The following is a 22,421-nucleotide window of genomic DNA, read 5'->3' as shown; positions in this document are numbered from 1 at the left end:
TACAACCGTCTGGCGGAAGATCTACCTGGGATTAAACTAGTAGTAATATTTAACAGCCATATTGATGTGACGATTAACTTTACTTGTACACATACACAAACATACAAACACACACATATATATTCTTTTATTCTTTTCAAACAAATCGAGCTCAGCACTTATTCTGTGTAAGCCTAGTACTTATACTATCGGTCTCTTTTGCCGAACCACTAATTTTCGGGGACATAAACACACGAACATCGGTTGTCAACCGATAGTGGGGGAGGGACAAAGACACACACATAAATATATATGGATATATACGATGGGCTTCTTTCAGTTTCCGTCTACCAAATCCACTCACAAGGTTTTGGTTGGCCCGACACTTGCTCAAGGTGCCACGCAACGGGACTGAACCCGGAACCATGTGGTTGGAAAGCAAGCTTCTTACCACACAGCCACTCCCGTGCCTATATATACGGGGACGCAAACATACCACCATCGGTTGTCAAGCGATGCTGGGGGGCCAAACAGACACACACACACACACACACACACATATATATATATACATATACGACAGGATTCCTCCAGTTTCCGTTAGAACACACTTGCCCAAGGTGTCACGCAGTGGGACTGAACCATGAACCATGTGGTTGGTAAGCAAGCTACTTATCACACAGCCACTCCTACACCTATGCGCCTATATATATATATATATATATATATATATATATATATATATATATATATATATATATATATATATATATATATATATGTATATATATATATATATATTACAATTTACATACATAATATACATATATATATATATCAATGCATACATATATATTTATATATGCATTTATATATTTTAAATGAGATAAATGCGCTATATCCTCATATATAGCACATTATTCATTCACTGATATACTCTATATCTACTTTTATATACATATTATGGGCAGCTATGTGGGTGCATTATTATATATACACCCATATATATATATATATATATATATATATATATATATATATATATATATATATATATATATATATATATATATATATATATATATATATATGTATATATATGTATATATATATATATATATATATATATATATATATATATATATGTATATATATATATATATATATATATATATATATATATATATATATATGTATATCTATATATATGTATATATATATATATATACATATATATATGTATATATATATAGAATACACATATACATATATACATATACCCATATACACATACATACCCATAGACACGCATATACATATACATACATATACACACATATACACATGCATATACATGAACATGCATATATATGTGTGTGTGTATATATATATACACATACATATATATATATATATATATATATATATATATATATATATATATATATATATATATATACACTCATGCACATATACATATGCACACTCTTATATACATATATACATTCATACTCATATATATGTATATATCCACATATACATCTACACACGCATATACAGTTATACGTACATACACACGGTCTTATATATATACATACTCATACTCATACACAGCTATACATCCACACAGCTACCCATGTTTATCTACATAAACACACATATATATATATATATGCACACACCCCATACAGCTATACATATATACACTCGCTTATATATATCTAGATATATATCCATTCAGATATATACATCGTCATATCAACACAAGACCATTCACATATATTTATGCATGTATACCTCTTCCCATATATAAATAAACAAATAAGTAAATATCTATAGCTAGATATACACATATTCATGCATACAGACACACACGCACATATATATTAAAAAAAAAGCTATATGTATAGGGACCTAGATATATCATCATTACGTTCTTATTTGTATACTCACATCTTTAGATTGGGGAAATATTAATTAAATTCTATTTACAATTTTAATCATTATTATAAGAGTTGTTAATTTACTTTACAATAGTTAAAGATATCTATTATGAGATATCAAAATGACAGTCTATTAAATATAGCTATAATAAAAAAAATCATTTATATCTAGTAAATATATATTAGTTTTTATGTAGGCAAAAATTATTTTTTCATCCCTCAGGTTAAGTAAAGGAAATGTAGCCATTAAAATAAATAATTTCTCATTCAAACAAGAAGGCACTTCTTATTACTTATGTTGTAACTAGGTGCAGTCACCAAGATATGCCATTCGAGATTAAAATTAATTTTTGTATCTTTAAGTTCCCAAATGAATTCACTTAGACCCGTTGAATTCTGTCTTTTCCTATTCCGAAATGTATATAAGTGTGTTGAAAGACGCTTCTTCATTTCGTTTTTAGCTGATCCTATATAAATATATGTATTATTAATTTCTGTGGTAACTTTACATTGATATACTACATTTTTAAAATTTACATAAGTTTTTAATCATACAACTATCTTAATTTTTACAATCACGTTTTATAACAATGATCGTTTATATTGGTTGAGGAAGAGGCGTTAGATGTAATTGGTTTCTGATCTTTCTTAATAATATTATGTTTATTAATTAAATTCCTGGTATTATTACTACTAATATTTTCTACATTGGCCCAGGCATTAAGAGAATTATTATTAATACATTCTCTATTTGAATAAAATAAATTTAACTTTTTGTTATTTATAGAAGCTATAATAGTAGCTGAGTTACGAGTTAAAGTATACCTTATCTTTATTTTTTATTGTTAATAATTTCATATGTATTATTTATATTGAAATGCTTATTAATTAACCTATAAATACATTTCACCAAATTAGTTTTTACTTTTTTGGCATATGGAATTATGAGCCATATTATCTTATTAGTATCTACTTTATTACTGTTGAAACTAATAAAATTATTTTTATTCATTAAATAGATATCATTTTTATTTTTTTATTTTATTCGGTTTGTTTATATATCTATGCCTTTTATTATTATCGTCATTAGTTTATATACAATTATTCCTATTATCAAATTTACAGTTTTGTTTATAATATTATTATCTTTAATATGTTTTAATTTATTCTTATATACTGCTTTACTTAAGGTTAAATCATATTGGTCTTTATGTCTGTTAAATATATCTTCATTATATGATAAATATGATATTCTCTTACTAATATTATATACTAATGCTTTTTTCACAGAAGGTGGGTGATTACTTTGATGATTTATATGTTTTGATTTATTATCTTGTTTCATATATGGTTCATGTATCCCAGATAATAAATTACAGTTCATATCTAAGTAATTAATTGAATTATTCTATTTTCTATACACCAAATCTTAAAAAAATTAATAATCGTTTTTTCATGAGTTCTAGGTGTCTATTAGACATGTTCTTAACTACAAATAGAGCATCGTCTCTATAGAGTCCCCCCAATTAGCTCTGGGAATTTGTCTTGTATATTTGCCAATAAATATATACCTACTAAGTCAGTTATTTGCGCCGAATCTGGCGCTCCCATAGAAGTGTCAAAAAAGTTATGGTATCTTTTCTCGCCCATAAATTATCGAAATTTATAACCGACCTTCGGACTGTCAAAATTACATTGATTTCATTAGCGCTAATAGATGTATGTTTCTTCGCAAATATCAAGGCGCTATTTAATATAGTAGGGTTTAGACGAGAGTAATAATTGTCAATATCTATTTGTAGGAATTTATATTTATATTTATTACTTATATTAGAGAACCATTTAATAGCATTCTGAGTGTTTGACCATAATTGTAGTCTGATCTTATATTTCAAGATTGGTATATATTTATCTAAAATTATCTTGCTAAGTTTACATAAATCGGATTTATTAGGACATATTAACATTTGTATCAATTTACCTATTGAAGTAACATTGTTATTGATATAAGTAATATAAACTAATAAATTCTTCGGATATTTAATATCCCTTAGGTGTATTTACACTTAGCTAAACTGTTATTATATATATATATATACACACATACATGTATGTATATATATATACACACATACATATATATACAGGGTGTCCACAAAGTATGGGTACATGGGGATTAACACATACTTTACGAAGTTATTATTTCTTATATTTAATTGTTTATGTTATGATTTTATTTACTCCACGTACCCCGACCTTGTAGACACCCTGTATAATGTAACACACACACACACACACACACACACACACACACACACACACACACAGACAGACAGACACATACACAGACACACACACACACACACACACACACACAGAGAAAGTCACATAAATATATGCATATAAATACTTTTATGTTGTCTGTGATACGCATAAAGAATGAAATTTTACCTGAACTGAAACAAAAAACACCAGCATCTCTTTTGTGACCCGCACAAGACGCTGAGAATATCATTTGATAATCATCATCAATGTTAGTTCGACTGGCTGACCAACCACGATGTGGGCATTGATGTAAAAACTTCTCATCTCCTTTGCATTGTAAATGACTTAACCACACCGGACCAGTTCCACCGCCGTAAACGGATCCACGTAGCGCGTTTCCATCAGAGAAGTTCATGTGTCGACAGAAGACTCGTGCTTCTTTGTCGTCCCAGAACGAATCACAGACAGTGCCCCATACACTTCCTAATAACACTTCAACACGTCCGTAATTACTGCCGCCTACCATTCTATATTGAATACCTATTTAATAAAATAAAAAAAACAAGATAGCTTTAAAATGTTTAAAATTATGATGTTAAAATATGATGATTATTTAATTGTGCATAAATGAAGATCCAAATGTGAATCTGCGAGTTAAACTTTATAAAAAGTATTAACAACAAAAGATGGTGTATTGAATTGAAGTTAAAATATTAATTAATTCACTATGTCATAATAACAATGTGACAGTTATGGTAGTATTATGATAGTATAATTACAATGAATTTCAGGATCAGTTAAAAAACTCACGTTCACAAATATGTACGCGCGCGCGTGTGTGTATGTATGCGTACTATTGAGGATGGTTGGAGGATACTTACGGTTTATATTATTGATTAAAACATTAATCATATGGTCAACAATAGATCAGTACACAAAGGTGTCTAAGAATAGCTCTGTTAGACGTATTATAAACATACAAACTCACGAGTTATAATATTCGACGAGTGAATTGTCACCACTTAACGAAAGAAAGATAATTAATGTTCCTTTCGTTAATTTCTAACCAGAGCTACTAGTAAAGCATTGTAAATGGCTTTGAATTAAATGTCCTGATTATACATGGAATATCTTAGACAAATTTTAAGACGATAACATTACGATATAATTTTGTCAACTTGTTAGTTCGCGAGGCTTTAGCTAAAATTTTTGCAGCACAATATTAAAAACACTTAAAGAAGACCAAAATATTTTATACACTCACAAAACATTCACATAGTAAGAAATTAGGAAACGTCTTTACTACCTGAAAATAAGTCTCAGCATTCCAATTATACTGAAATCAAACTTAACACATGTTATTCTCAACTATACCACTTTAACATATTTACAAACCTCTTCATTGGTGATGTTTCAATTCACTCAACATCTGACTTTCAAACATAGAAATAACGAGAGAATGCATAATGTTATGACAAGTAACCACCCTTTACATTCTAAATAATCCCTCAAACAAACATTACATCACCAAACCAACTACAACGTCCTTCCAGACATTGCATTCTTCTCTCTACATCTAACTACACTAACTACATGGAAAACAGTTCTTCAACTTTTCTCGTACCATTAATCAGTTATTATCATAACATACTCTCATATCAATGGAGAAGCTAAAACACTTTTAGAAACTTTTAAAAAGCACAATGGAATAAGTTTCATTAGGAAACAAAATAAGAATTTTCAAAATTCAAAAATACCACAATCACCAGCTCCATATCAAACAACTAAGCAAATATACTACAGAAAAACAGGAGACTGCAAGAAACTTTCGCATTCAATATACACTACAAGGATAACTCTAAGATAATTTAAGGAGTAATAATCGTCATCATCATCATCATCATCATCATCATCATCAGCAGCAGCAGCAGCAGCAGCAGCAACAACAGTAATAACAACAACAACAGCAGCAGCAGCATTAATATAACTATGTCTCATGCCAGAATAAAAACTTCAATTAATATGCTCACACCGCAACATCAATCAAGCACTCTTAAACATTTCGTGAAAATCAACTTCCAAAACCATGCACAGGAAACTGAAAGTATTCGCTTGTCTCACGATTTTGACTGTTTATTCTATTAGAAACGAAACAGCAATAGGGAAATCTAAAATCTTGAAAGTCTCTGCACCAAACAGATTCACATACATACGTCCAAATAATAAAAGACGTTAAGGAATAATTGCACTCATCAACATTAAAAGCACTTGCACCAACATTATAATTGCCTAACTCTGGAAGCGGGGCAAAATTATAACAAAGTAATATCACATAGACATAGCACCGTTCTATTCATATTCTCGAAAATTCCACAAAGGTTATTCTTTCACAAAATTAACTCCTTCTCTCCTATTCCAAATCAGGAAACAGACTCAGACCACTGATTTAATTTCCACACTTCTCACAAACCCAACACAGAAAATAAATAATGACTTCAACGAAAAATGCCTCCTACACATGTACTGTCAAGATAAACAAAGGTTTTCCCTACATTTTTCAATATCCACTCATACAAAAATATTCAATGCTACCTTGAGAAACAACACTAAACGCTGGCTAGTAAATTACCTTTCAGACCGTCAAGTGTATGTTGTATACAAGAACAGTACTTCTAGAACCTTCAATATGCCGAATGGAGTATCGCTGGCAACCAGCCTCTCACACATTCTTTTCAACCTATATCTACACGACCTTCCTACACTCAACAAACTGTTCATATGCAAATAAATTCCCAATTACTACTTCCCACTATTGTCCTGATACTGCTTCTCAACTAGTTCAACTCTATATCAATCATCTCGAAATCTTCTGTACTCTTTCTTAATGTCAACACAACACCAAATGCAATCAACCGACACACTCAACAACAGAAACGTGTCAAGACAAATATACTATGAGTTACTAAAAATACTTACAACCCACAAACATGAAAGAGTAAAAACAGAAACACGACATACAAATATACTTTTAGGATGATAGAAAGAAACAACAATGATGTACGAACAATACATTATTATATCCATCATAGACTACTTTTTACTTGCTGAGTCTGGAAAGAAGAGTAGTTGCCATAACTTTTGCAGACACTTCGTGACCGTCGAAGCTGATGCCGCTAATGTACCGTTTAAACAATTGCAGGTCAACACCTGTAAGAAAGACATGAACAAGAAAACGATTCTATGGAGTTGATGCATTGTGGTTAGTTCCATCCGGGGATATTGGACGCAATACGGGTAATTGAGGTGGATAGACGATAGGATCAAGAGCTCCTAAATAGTGGGAGTATGAGACCAAATATTTCCGAGGAACAAAGACCATTATAATAGCGATAGAAAAGGAAAAGAAAGAAGGTTGCACTCCTATGGGTTAGAGCCTAGAGTGTGTCCGTTAGGGATTGAGTGGCCCATCTGTATGCGGATCAGGATGTCTGTGTGCGTAACAGATGTACCATCTCAGATGTGGGCGTAGTACTCTATAGTATGTCTCACTCGAACCTCTTATAGAGTGTCAATAACTGTCTTCTGGCTCTGAAGAGAAGGACTGGTCTGAGCGAATCCTTCCACAACAGATTCTAATAATGTACAAAGAAACTAAGAACAAAAACAAACAACGAAATACTAAAATGAAACACCAAAATAAGTGCAGAGAGACAGCAACTCTTTTCCTTTAACAAAATCCACTTGCCCATCTTCATTGTGACAACCACCAGATTGTTCGGTCGTACAGAATGCAATGTCCAGACTCTCACATAGCACCACAGAGGATTCACCATTTCTTGTCCAAATGAGCAGTATGACCACTAGCAAAGCGAAGACTTTGTATACTGGGGAAGATGGATCTGTAGGCCGCTCCTCGTTCTTCGGCTGACTACCTGCGTCCCATAGGACACACACACACACACTCACACACACACACACACACACACACAAGTACGCGCACACACACATACAATTTTTGGTACACATACACACAAACAAAATATCATCCTTCCTCATTTCTGTTTGTATAAAATTTGAACATTTTTAGTATTTTCTTAATTTTTCCATATTATTTATCTCATTTACATTGCTTTAGATCCATAAACTATCGGTTAAGTAGTCATCAGTGTATTAAATTAATACTAATAATAATAAGAGAACTAGTGTAAAAGATCACTTACCGGAATGATTGAAGCAAATAACTGCAGCGATTAGGCCACTAGAACAGTTGCCTAAAGAATCACGTGCTTTAAATGGACATTCACTCAAAGCCTTTTCTTGACCAGTACAATTAACAGAGCTGATCCAGTATGGGCCAGTTTTGTATTCGTTCACATGTAGGTCTTCGTTACTGTGATGATATGCGATTCCATTAGAATAAGAAATAGAGCGACAGAATACCTTAGCATCAACATCATCCCAATGAGATGGGCAGATAAATCCTGTGGTATTATAATGTTTAACATATATCTTCCCAAGCCCACTGGAGGACGGATGGAGAGAGAAAGTATAACCTGCTACAAAAAAAAAAAAAAGTTAAATAAAAATATTGCTGTATTAAACAGAAATTAATTCAATATAATAACACCGAAAAAAACAAAGGCAACTATTATTGTCTATATTCACATAAGTACGTTGGTAAATATTAATATATCTTTTACCACTGGAAGCAACTTATGCTACTTACCTATGTAGTGCTTAATATTTTGAATTGAAATTCTAATGGGGGTCGACTTAACTTCTTCTCAATTCAGTAAAATTAAATTGTAAACCATCGAAATATTGAGCTTGATTCTGATTTACTATAAGCATCATCTTTACAAAATTTGACATTGTACACGTGTACATTATTACACTTTATCATATGGGGCCAAATGGAGAAACAAATGAAATTGAATATATTTTGTTCATATGTTGCATGAATTTATAAATATGTATACTTACAATCCTCAAGAGCAGTAGTATTTTGAAAACAAATTGCCGAAGCGTAATTAGTCGTGTTGCAGGTCGTACGGCCCATACAGTCTGTGAGAGACAAATCGCCTGGCTGACAGCTAATGGTGACACTTTGATCCACAGCCTGTTTCACTTTACCGTACGCCGAGCAACAGACTGCACGCCCATCCATGTAACCCAGCTGGTGACAAACTACTCGGGCAGATAAATCATTGAAACCAGTTTCACATACTAAATGCCAATTATTCGAATTTCGGTAGACTACAACCGGACCGCGGGAAATTTCTTTACTTATGTGATCAGCAATTCGCACTGAAACGATAATTATATATATATATATATATTATATATATGAGATCCAGGGATCGAGGTGTAGGAAGAAAGTTAACTTCAAGCAATCCGTAGTAAATATAAAAAAAAACTTTCAGGGACAATAATGGTTTATTGAGATGGGGCGGGGGAGAGATTTTTTTTCGTATCGAAGTACGATAAATTGAAAAAACTTCTTTTTATATTTCAAGGCTGGTGACCAGTGTTGCTGGGTGTGCGAATAAGAATACAAGAGTTAAGGAATGGAGTAGATAAGATCCGGGCTACATATGTTTCATATCGAGCGAAACCTCAGAAGTGGTAAATATCCAAGCGAGGTGTATACTGCAGGCTACTCTTCGGGCCGATGATATCTTGATGAAACGTCGCAAGGAGGTACATGTTAACGCATAGAAGATTCAATCAGAATGTGTAGATAGCATAGTAGGAGAGGGGAATATAAATGTAGAAAGCAATAACGATTAAAAGAAGGAAAAAAAGAAAAAAAACTATAAGGGAGAAGGTTTGGTTTTGCAAATCAAGGGTTACAACCAAGAAATTAGCAGTTTTAACATTGTTACAGAAGGAGATGCCAAACCTTCTACCCATGCCACAAATCTAGGAAAGCCTCTCCTACGTGAACTTCTCCTCCAACCACACCCACTCCGTCCTAAAATCTTAGCGTTTCCTACCGGATTTCCTCATTACCTACTAATAAGGATCTATTCGATCAACATGCTGAACATTACAACTGTGCCTTACAACATGTTGGATGTAAAAACTCAATTGAATACATCGCTATGTGGGATATTCCTCTCCCCACTAAACCCATAACTGAGACCATTTCCGCAAACCCATGACTATTCAAGTTACCGTCAATTTTAGCCAACTTTCTTGAACCATTACTTTTTATGTATCTCCAAAGCAGTTTTCATTGTGTAACGTGGGTCATTTCGCATTCTAATAAGCGAGAATTTGTCAGAAAGCCTCCAGGAACGCGAAAAGACACACGTTACAGTACGAAAACAGTGAAATTTGGGGGTAAGAGTCGGATGCTTTGGGAATACATAAAAAGTCATATTTCAAGAAAGTTGGTTAAAATTGACGGTAACTTGAATAGTGACAAATACATCCAGTTACTGAAGGACAACTTGATACCAGACTTGGATGAAGGTGAGATTTTCAGCATGACGGAGCTCCATGCTACAGATCGCGTGCAACATAACAGAGTCTGGCTGATGAAGGTGTTACCGTATTGAAAGACTGGCCAGCTGAGAGACTGACTTAAATATCACCGAGCAAATGTGCACAGAACTAGAGAAGAGTTCGTCAGAAGAATCCACGCAATCTTGAAGAGTTGTGGGAGCTCAGCCACAGAGAATAGCATCTCATACCGGTGAAGATGAAGGGTTTGTACGAATCTCTTCCCAGGTCCATTAAAGCAATTATTCAAGTTAAGAGAAGCCACACGAAATATCAACAAGGTACAATAACGTTTATAAATGAACATTATGTAATAAATTTTCATTATAGATATTTTTCTGTTTTAAAACACTGTATCTTGATTAGTTTATGTGACGTGGCCGAAAACTTTTACACGGTACTGTGTGTGTGTGTGTGTGTGTGTGTGTGTGTGTGTGTGTGTGTGTGTGTGTGTGTATGTATGTATGTATATATATATATATATATATATATATATATATATATATATATATATGTACAATTAAACCTTGGGAGAGGCATTATGCCGGTAATAAACACACGCACTGGTTCAGTCCTTTATTAATTTATATAGTTTTTTGTTAAATTATTTCATTGCACTCTTGCAATCTCTTCAGTAACTTGTCTCTCCACTTCCATTTATTTTGAATATATGATCTGGCGTTGTTTTGGCGTTGTTTCGAAACTGTTTGGTATGAGCATGTGAGTGTGTGCAAGCTCGTATGTGTGCATGCTCATATGTGTGCACGCACTTATGTGTTCGTGCTTATATGTAAGTATGTGCGTCCATATGTGTGTTTGTAACAATTTCGTTTATATCAGATCAGATAGAGACTTTTTAATTAATTTATTTACGTTCATATTCCGCATCATATGTGTGAACAACACATGCAACCACGGGCAATTGTAAGGCCCTCATCTACGTGTATTTGGTGTTTAAAATTGGTTGCGTTTCAGTTATGAGGACCGACTCCTGTATTTGTCGCAAAGATGCGTCACCGGGGTGTCTAGACAGGATTTCTATGTTAATTCTGTCCAGTACACCACCATGTTGTTCTTTGGCATGCTGGTAGAGCACTGAGGTTTGTTTTTGATTATTATAGTCCCTCCAATGTTCGTTTACACGTTCAGCCAAACTTCTTGCCGTCTCACCTATGTATGTGGTGTTTCTGTTTTTACACTCACCATCCATACAGCTTATTTTGTAGACTACATTTCTGGCTTTGCAGTTGGCACCAGGACTATTTTTGCACACAATGCAACTCTCCTCAACACACCTTGTTCTTCTGAAGGGATATGTTTTACATATTATTGATCTAATTGATCTCCCTGGTTTTTCTATAACATTTATCCTCAACTTGGTACTTTTGAGGATTTTTCGAAATCTGCGGGCCAGTTCTCCGTGTGGCGTGGCGTCCACAAACATTACTCCCTGGAACTTGTCGGTATTGTACCACGTGGTCTTTTTGTTTGTTTTGTTACTAATCCTTTGTAGTCTATTCCACTGTTTGTTACGGTATCTAGGTTGTGTTCCATTTGTATCTTTGACAACAATCTCCTCAAATTTCTTGTTAGCTCCTCTGTATACCCGGATTCTATCTTTCTGGCTGTATCCCGAAAATTGCATGCGATGCATGAAGTCTTGAATATGTTTTTGCCCCTCCCATGGACCGCACAGGGGGGATATGTTTTTCATTATTCTAACCAAATCGGCTACTAATATATTGATTTTCACACTGTGTGATAGAGCCGAATTCTTATGGATAACATACTTTGAAGATATAGGTTTCATATAATGTGAGTGGAGGATTTGAACTTTGTCATTAATTGTTTCTAGCCAAAGTTCTGTGTCAAGTACTGGGAGTCTCATGTTTAGGTGTCTTGTTGGGTAATCTATTGTTACTTTGATGCTCTGGTGTATTGTATTAGCTATATTCTGGATGTTTTCCATCACGATCTTCTCGTTCTCTTCAGTCTGAATGTTTGATGGTGTTTTGACTACGATGTTAATGTCATCCACATATCTCCCGTATAGTTTGAGTGTTATTGAGTGTTCTTCGAGAGTTGTTTTCAGCTTTTTGTCCCACCAGGTCATGAATAGGCTTGCCACGTCTCCGGCCACACTGACACCAATAGCCGCTCCCTGGACCTGCATGTATAGTTTTTCATTGAATTTAACTATATGGTTCTGCAGGGTGGTCTTCAGACTTGCACCTACAGCATGTGCAACCATTTTTCGTGTTTGGATATGTGAGATGTGAGATGTGTTGAAATTATTTCGGTAAGTGAAGTAACCTTCCGTGAAGTGAACACGAGGGAACTAGGCCTCCTCCTAAAGCTCGTTTATAATAATGAATACTTAGATCACCACGACCTAACTAGATTCTGCCCCACCAGGTCAGGACGAGGTAGACCACATACGATCACATCAGCTGCTAGAAAAACCACCGCAGAGCGTTGGAAGGGATGGAATACACCCACCCACGACCCAGAGGATAATATCCAAACACGAAAAATGGTTGCACATGCTGTAGGTGCAAGTCTGAAGACCACCCTGCAGAACCATATAGTTAAATTCAATGAAAAACTATACATGCAGGTCCAGGGAGCGGCTATTGGTGTCAGTGTGGCCGGAGACGTGGCAAGCCTATTCATGACCTGGTGGGACAAAAAGCTGAAAACAACTCTCGAAGAACACTCAATAACACTCAAACTATACGGGAGATATGTGGATGACATTAACATCGTAGTCAAAACACCATCAAACATTCAGACTGAAGAGAACGAGAAGATCGTGATGGAAAACATCCAGAATATAGCTAATACAATACACCAGAGCATCAAAGTAATAATAGATTACCCAACAAGACACCTAAACATGAGACTCCCAGTACTTGACACAGAACTTTGGCTAGAAACAATTAATGACAAAGTTCAAATCCTCCACTCACATTATATGAAACCTATATCTTCAAAGTATGTTATCCATAAGAATTCGGCTCTATCACACAGTGTGAAAATCAATATATTAGTAGCCGATTTGGTTAGAATAATGAAAAACATATCCCCCCTGTGCGGTCCATGGGAGGGGCAAAAACATATTCAAGACTTCATGCATCGCATGCAATTTTCGGGATACAGCCAGAAAGATAGAATCCGGGTATACAGAGGAGCTAACAAGAAATTTGAGGAGATTGTTGTCAAAGATACAAATGGAACACAACCTAGATACCGTAACAAACAGTGGAATAGACTACAAAGGATTAGTAACAAAACAAACAAAAAGACCACGTGGTACAATACCGACAAGTTCCAGGGAGTAATGTTTGTGGACGCCACGCCACACGGAGAACTGGCCCGCAGATTTCGAAAAATCCTCAAAAGTACCAAGTTGAGGATAAATGTTATAGAAAAACCAGGGAGATCAATTAGATCAATAATATGTAAAACATATCCCTTCAGAAGAACAAGGTGTGTTGAGGAGAGTTGCATTGTGTGCAAAAATAGTCCTGGTGCCAACTGCAAAGCCAGAAATGTAGTCTACAAAATAAGCTGTATGGATGGTGAGTGTAAAAACAGAAACACCACATACATAGGTGAGACGGCAAGAAGTTTGGCTGAGCGTGTAAACGAACATTGGAGGGACTATAATAATCAAAAACAAACCTCAGTGCTCTACCAGCATGCCAAAGAACAACATGGTGGTGTACTGGACAGAATTAACATAGAAATCCTGTCTAGACACCCCGGTGACGCATCTTTGCGACAAATACAGGAGTCGGTCCTCATAACTGAAACGCAACCAATTTTAAACACCAAATACACGTAGATGAGGGCCTTACAATTGCCCGTGGTTGCATGTGTTGTTCACACATATGATGCGGAATATGAACGTAAATAAATTAATTAAAAAGTCTCTATCTGATCTGATATAAACGAAATTGTTACAAACACACATATGGACGCACATACTTACATATAAGCACGAACACATAAGTGCGTGCACACATATGAGCGTGCACACATACGAGCTTGCACACACTCACATGCTCATACCAAACAGTTTCGAAACAACGCCAAAACAACGCCAGATCATATATTCAAAATAAATGGAAGTGGAGAGACAAGTTACTGAAGAGATTGCAAGAGTGCAATGAAATAATTTAACAAAAAACTATATAAATTAATAAAGGACTGAACCAGTGCGTGTGTTTATTACCGGCATAATGCCTCTCCCAAGGTTTAATTGTATTTCTTTCAACACACGTATCCACATCAAGAATCTTGCACACGAAATACACATACGAAATATGATAAGCCCCAGCCAAGCTAGCAAGACGTTGAAAGACACTGTGTTCTGCTGTCTAAAAATCAAAATAACAACCAGACAGCTCTACTTTATTAAAAAATGCATCACTTCCAAGTTATACACGAATGCCATCAACTCAGCTGTAAGAAGACTGAGGCTCACAGAGGGCCAAGCAGGCAGACTAAGACACACACTACTGGTCAACATCAAAAAGAGAATATACAAAGAAATTAGCCAGTACCAAAAGAGAAAAAGGTTCTTACAACAAAACCTCAAGAACATGATAACACCGTATGAGGAGTTAAAACTCGCAGATATCATCCATCGGGAATATAACTATATAAACCGAGCCTGTAACAAACACTTCAGCAACAAATTGAAATGGATGAGACAACAACAACCTCAACACACAGGAAACAAAGACAAATACCCAAATAACATCAACGGGATTCTGATGTCGGACTGCGAACTACCGGAGATATACAATGACATCGCAAACGAAAATAGTCACACACCTGGAATGTATGGCTCAGTACTACTGGATGAAAATGAAGCGTGTGCCGTAGGATTACCACCGAAATATGCAGTGTATAACAAGGTCAGTAAGATCAATTGTCTATCTGAGATTGAAAAAACATTTACTAAGATTAGATGGAGGTTAGGACACCACTACAACAACAACTCAGTTGTAAGAAACCACCACGACAGTAATACGCATAATATTCACAATGCAACCAACAATAACAATGGAAATGGCAACAATAACTACACCGCCACCACCACCACCACCAACAATAATGATTACACTACCACCATCAGCAACAGCAATGATAACAGCAATAGCAACAACCACACGAACAGCACCGCACACACCAGGAACAACAGCAACAACAACGTCCGTCACAATAACAACAGCAACAGCAACAACAGCAGCCACACATACAATGATAACAACAATGGCAACAACAACACCTTAAAAAATCTCTTTTATAACCCGGTTGACAAATCCTATGATATGACCCGAATCTATCCAACGGATTTACCTTTCAACAAAAGAGTATGCATCTCGCCATACACAGATGATAAAACAGAAGCCATGATCTCTTTAGCTAGAAGCAGACTCAAGAAAACAGTAACACGTTATATAGCAACTGCACCAACACAAAACGAAGCAGAGGCCCACCAACTCGGTACAGTAGCTGCAATGGGCATACGAAAACTAAAACATAGAGTTAGAAACAATGAAATAGTATGCCTCCCTACAGACAAATCAGGCAGGATATCGGTAGACAGCCTGCAAAACTACACCCATACGATGCAAAAACATATAGAAGATATGAGAGAAGTTACACCGCAAGAATATGAAAAAGTAGAGAAAATTCTCAATGCACACATGGGAATGTGGTGTAACATACTCCAACCTAAGAGACGCACAGCACAGAACTTTGCATCATCCAACAACGACATTCCTACACTCTATGGGTTACGAAAAGACCATAAACCCATTGCAGACCCTATCATGGGCCCACCATGTCGACCGATTTGTGGTGCCAATATTGCCAGCAATTATAGGCTGTCATTCTTCCTCTCACATATATTAAGACCACACATCGAGATGTCTCCTGATGTTTGTGAAAGCACTGAGGACCTCCTCAGCAGAGTCAATGAATGTAACTGCTCCCATGACCTGACAGATTGTATTATAGGCAGTATGGATGTAGTATCTCTCTATCCATCCATTGACATTGACTTTGCCGTAGAGAGATGTGTTGAAATTATTTCGGTAAGTGAAGTAACCTTCCATGAAGTGAACACGAGGGAACTAGGCCTCCTCCTAAAGCTCGTTTATAATAATGAATACTTAGATCACCACGACCTAACTAGATTCTGCCCCACCAGGTCAGGACGAGGTAGACCACATACGATCACATCAGCTGCTAGAAAAACCACCGCAGAGCGTTTGAAGGGATGGAATACACCCACCCACGACCCAGAGGATAATATCCAAACACGAAAAATGGTTGCACATGCTGTAGGTGCAAGTCTGAAGACCACCCTGCAGAACCATATAGTTAAATTCAATGAAAAACTATACATGCAGGTCCAGGGAGCGGCTATTGGTGTCAGTGTGGCCGGAGACGTGGCAAGCCTATTCATGACCTGGTGGGACAAAAAGCTGAAAACAACTCTCGAAGAACACTCAATAACACTCAAACTATACGGGAGATATGTGGATGACATTAACATCGTAGTCAAAACACCATCAAACATTCAGACTGAAGAGAACGAGAAGATCGTGATGGAAAACATCCAGAATATAGCTAATACAATACACCAGAGCATCAAAGTAACAATAGATTACCCAACAAGACACCTAAACATGAGACTCCCAGTACTTGACACAGAACTTTGGCTAGAAACAATTAATGACAAAGTTCAAATCCTCCACTCACATTATATGAAACCTATATCTTCAAAGTATGTTATCCATAAGAATTCGGCTCTATCACACAGTGTGAAAATCAATATATTAGTAGCCGATTTGGTTAGAATAATGAAAAACATATCCCCCCTGTGCGGTCCATGGGAGGGGCAAAAACATATTCAAGACTTCATGCATCGCATGCAATTTTCGGGATACAGCCAGAAAGATAGAATCCGGGTATACAGAGGAGCTAACAAGAAATTTGAGGAGATTGTTGTCAAAGATACAAATGGAACACAACCTAGATACCGTAACAAACAGTGGAATAGACTACAAAGGATTAGTAACAAAACAAACAAAAAGACCACGTGGTACAATACCGACAAGTTCCAGGGAGTAATGTTTGTGGACGCCACGCCACACGGAGAACTGGCCCGCAGATTTCGAAAAATCCTCAAAAGTACCAAGTTGAGGATAAATGTTATAGAAAAACCAGGGAGATCAATTAGATCAATAATATGTAAAACATATCCCTTCAGAAGAACAAGGTGTGTTGAGGAGAGTTGCATTGTGTGCAAAAATAGTCCTGGTGCCAACTGCAAAGCCAGAAATGTAGTCTACAAAATAAGCTGTATGGATGGTGAGTGTAAAAACAGAAACACCACATACATAGGTGAGACGGCAAGAAGTTTGGCTGAGCGTGTAAACGAACATTGGAGGGACTATAATAATCAAAAACAAACCTCAGTGCTCTACCAGCATGCCAAAGAACAACATGGTGGTGTACTGGACAGAATTAACATAGAAATCCTGTCTAGACACCCCGGTGACGCATCTTTGCGACAAATACAGGAGTCGGTCCTCATAACTGAAACGCAACCAATTTTAAACACCAAATACACGTAGATGAGGGCCTTACAATTGCCCGTGGTTGCATGTGTTGTTCACACATATGATGCGGAATATGAACGTAAATAAATTAATTAAAAAGTCTCTATCTGATCTGATATAAACGAAATTGTTACAAACACACATATGGACGCACATACTTACATATAAGCACGAACACATAAGTGCGTGCACACATATGAGCGTGCACACATACGAGCTTGCACACACTCACATGCTCATACCAAACAGTTTCGAAACAACGCCAAAACAACGCCAGATCATATATTCAAAATAAATGGAAGTGGAGAGACAAGTTACTGAAGAGATTGCAAGAGTGCAATGAAATAATTTAACAAAAAACTATATAAATTAATAAAGGACTGAACCAGTGCGTGTGTTTATTACCGGCATAATGCCTCTCCCAAGGTTTAATTGTATTTCTTTCAACACACGTATCCACATCAAGAATCTTGCACACGAAATACACATACGAAATATATATATGTATATATATATATATATATATATATATATATATATTATATATTATATATTATATATATATATATTATATATTATATATATATATATATATATTCTTTTATTCTTTTGCTTGTTTCAGTCATTTAACTGCAGCCATGCTGGAGCACCGCCTTTATTCGAACAAATCGACCTCAGGACTTTTTCTTTTGCAGACCCGCTAAGTTACGGGGACGTAAACACATCAACATCGGTTGTCAAAATCTGGTGGTGGTGGGGGGACAAACACAGACACAAGCACACACACACTCATATATATATTTTATATATCCAAGCCCGTTCCCCATTTAGTGTGGTGGGTAGCCAATATATACGACGGGCTACTTTCAGTTTACGTCTACCAAATCCACTCACAAAGGTTTTGGTCGGCCCGAGGCCTTAGTAGAACAGACTTGCCCAAGGTCACGCAGTGGGACTAAACCCAGACCCATGTGGGTTTAGCTACCTCTGCGCCTATATATATATATATGTATATATATATATGTATATATATATATATATGTATATATATATATATATATATATATATATATATATATATATATATATATATATATATATACACGCATGTACATACGACGGGCTTCTTTCAGTTTCCGTCTGCCAAAACCACTCACAAAGCTTTTGTCGGCCCGAGGCTATAGTGGAAGATACTTACCCAAGGTGCCATGCAGTAGGACTGAACCCGGAAGGATGTGGTTGGGAAGCAAGCCTTTTTACATACAGCCTCACCCTCGTTATACCGTATAGTTTAGGGATATTAAATGCACTTACTAGTAATCTACTGGATATATTCTAGTTGTTACTGGTGTCTACTCAGTGCTACATGCTTGTCACCACATGATAGTATTGACATGTATTGATCAATTTCTTGTGGATTTTATTGTAACCGCTCTTGGGTAATTTTTCTTTTAAACTTGAAAAATTCAGTTCATCACAATACAGAGAAAACGATATTAAATACTTAGGAGAGGCTGTGTGGTAAGTAGCTTGCTTACCAACCACATGGTTTCGAGTTCAGTCCCACTGCGTGGCACCTTGGGCAAGTGTCTTGTACTATTGCTTCGGGCCGACCAAAGCCTTGTAAGTAGATTTGGTAGACGGAAACTGAAAGGAAGCCCGTCGTATATATATATATATATATATATATATATACATATACATGTATATGTTTGTGTGTCTGTGTGTGCCTCAACAACATCGCTTGACAATCGATGCTGCTGTGTTTACATCCCCGCAACTTAATGGTTCGGAAAAAGAGACGGATGGAATAAGTACTAGGCTTACAAAGAATAAGTCATGGGGTCGATTTGCTCCACTAAAGGCAGTGCTCCAGCATGGCCGCAGTCAAATGACTGAAACAAATAAAGGAATAAAGAATATATATATATATATATATATATATATATGAGAGAGAGAGAAAAAGCATGAGAGTGTGGGAGGAAAGAGAGAAAGTGTGTGTGTGAGTGTGCGTGCGTGTGTATGCGACTGAATTTTGAGGGAAAACATGATGATATCAATTTGTTTTTTTATTGTCGAACATGTTAGAAAATTCATACCGGTAGCAAAGCATCGAATAGATATATCACGCTTGTGAGCACTGCAAGTATAATGTTGAGGAGAAACTTTCTTCCAACCAGAATGCGCGCATTCATGCATGTGACTTTCAGCTCCTGTACAACGAAACAAATTATTCCAAATTGGACCAGTGCCTCTATCGTGAAGTGGTGTAGTGCTGATCTCTCCAGATGAGTAACCGAGCTGTCGACACATAACTGTTGCTTCTCGAGTGTCCCAGAATGTTGAGCAAAATGTACCCCATTCTCCGTCAATGTACACTTCCACACGACCAAAATCTCCCCTACCTCCAGCTAGTCGGTAAGAAATTTCTGCAAAAAAAAAAAAAAAAGCATTTAAAAATTTTATTTGATTGAAAGGAACAAAACAGTTTTGTATTACGTATTCATGATATATGAGAATTTTATAATTTATAACATTATTCCCAATATTCCCCACAGCTAACACTCCATTATTACAGTTTAAGTTGAAAATGTGATTGTAAAGGACTCGAAACGTCAGTGTAGTGGACTGAGGGACCTAAATGTTCCAAACCAAACTTTCAGAAATAAGAAGGAAATATGAAAAGGAACACAACAATGTTTTATGCTCTCTCTCTCTCTCTCTCTCTCTCTCTCTCACACACACACACACACACACACACACACACACACACACGCACACGCACACGCACACGCACACGCGTTTGTATATATGTATGTATGCGTTCATGAATGTTTGTTTCCTTTTATCTTCTTTTACTTGTTAGGCTTGTTATATTCCATCTTATTCGTGCGAATGGAACAATCTTGCATGTCTCCAACTCAAGTACTCTTCTACTCGATGATTGTACCATATAATTACTGATTCAAACTTTCATGTTTACAAATCTTCCATTGTAAAACCTTCACAACTTCATCATGTCTCCATTTCTCCAATTATTATATTGTTGTTGTTATGACTATTAGGCTGCGGCCATGCTGGCGTACTGCCTTGAAAAATTTAAGATAGCTCGTCCTCCACACTTTCTTTTATAAGTTTGGTACTTCCTCGACCCGTCGCTATCGGCGGAACCGCTAAATTCCCGGGATCTGGTTTGATAAGTGCCATGCCAAAACTCTCGTACCTCGACTCGCTTTGTAACTTAGGCCGATTAATATTTAATGAAATTTATATACTCATGTAATAAGTTCTAATCATACTTCTTATTCTACCCTATTATATATCTGTGTATGTGTATGTGTGTATCTGTGTGTGTGTCTGTATGAGTGTGTATGTACTTCTAACTTACGTAAACTTGGCTTCACTGACAGTAATAATAATAATAGTGATAATAATCGTAATAATGAAAAATAACTACTACTACTACTACTACTACTACTACTACTACTACTACTACTACTTTTGAAAAGATAAACAGTAACGATAACAACAACAACAATATAATAATTGGAGAAATGGAGACATGATGAAGTTGTGAAGGTTTTACAACGGAAGATTTGTAAACATGAAAGTTTGAATCAGTAATTATATGGTACAATTATCGAGTAGAAGAGTACTTGAGTTGGAGACATGCAAGATTTTTCCATTCGCACGAATAAAATGGAATATAACAAGCCTATGATATTATAGTAATAGACAAGGAAAATCGAATTTGCATATTAATTGATCTATCATGTCCATTTAATACTAAGATTCTGAAGAAAACAAATGAAAAGTTGATAAAACACAGCCCTTTCAAATTTGAGATTACAACGATTTGGAACATGTAAAGATTGTACCTGTGAAATTGGTGCAACAAGGACTGAGAGTTATGGAATAGACAAATGGATAAAGGAGATTTAAATGAAATGTCCTGTAGAGGTTCTCTTAGGAACTGGAAAAGTCATCATAAGGGTTTTGAGCACTTGATGACTTATCGAAATCATGCGAAAATCTAAGGTTACAGGGAACAATTCGTTATCTACATAAATTCAACCACGAATAA

General features: G+C 35.8%; 1 protein-coding gene across 2 annotated transcripts in view; it reads right to left on the bottom strand.

The window, feature by feature from the left end:
- The window catches only part of LOC106872843 (uncharacterized), a 265,208-nt gene that overhangs the window by 17,276 nt on the left and 225,511 nt on the right, over nt 1-22,421 (bottom strand). For both annotated transcript variants that reach the window (XM_014919977.3, XM_052973204.2), the window contains exons 23-26: nt 20,437-20,766; nt 9,171-9,494; nt 8,408-8,743; nt 4,374-4,727 (exon numbers count right to left, since the gene is read on the bottom strand). In XM_014919977.3, coding sequence (XP_014775463.2) covers nt 4,374-4,727; nt 8,408-8,743; nt 9,171-9,494; nt 20,437-20,766 — 1,344 coding nt within the window. The remainder of the gene's footprint in view (nt 1-4,373; nt 4,728-8,407; nt 8,744-9,170; nt 9,495-20,436; nt 20,767-22,421) is intronic.

Source organism: Octopus bimaculoides, chromosome 15 (assembly GCF_046866305.1).
Source record: "Octopus bimaculoides isolate indiv1 chromosome 15, ASM4686630v1, whole genome shotgun sequence".
Taxonomy (NCBI): domain Eukaryota; kingdom Metazoa; phylum Mollusca; class Cephalopoda; order Octopoda; family Octopodidae; genus Octopus; species Octopus bimaculoides.
The sequence above is the reverse complement of the archived record's forward strand: the minus strand, read 5'-3'. Positions and strand labels throughout refer to the sequence as shown.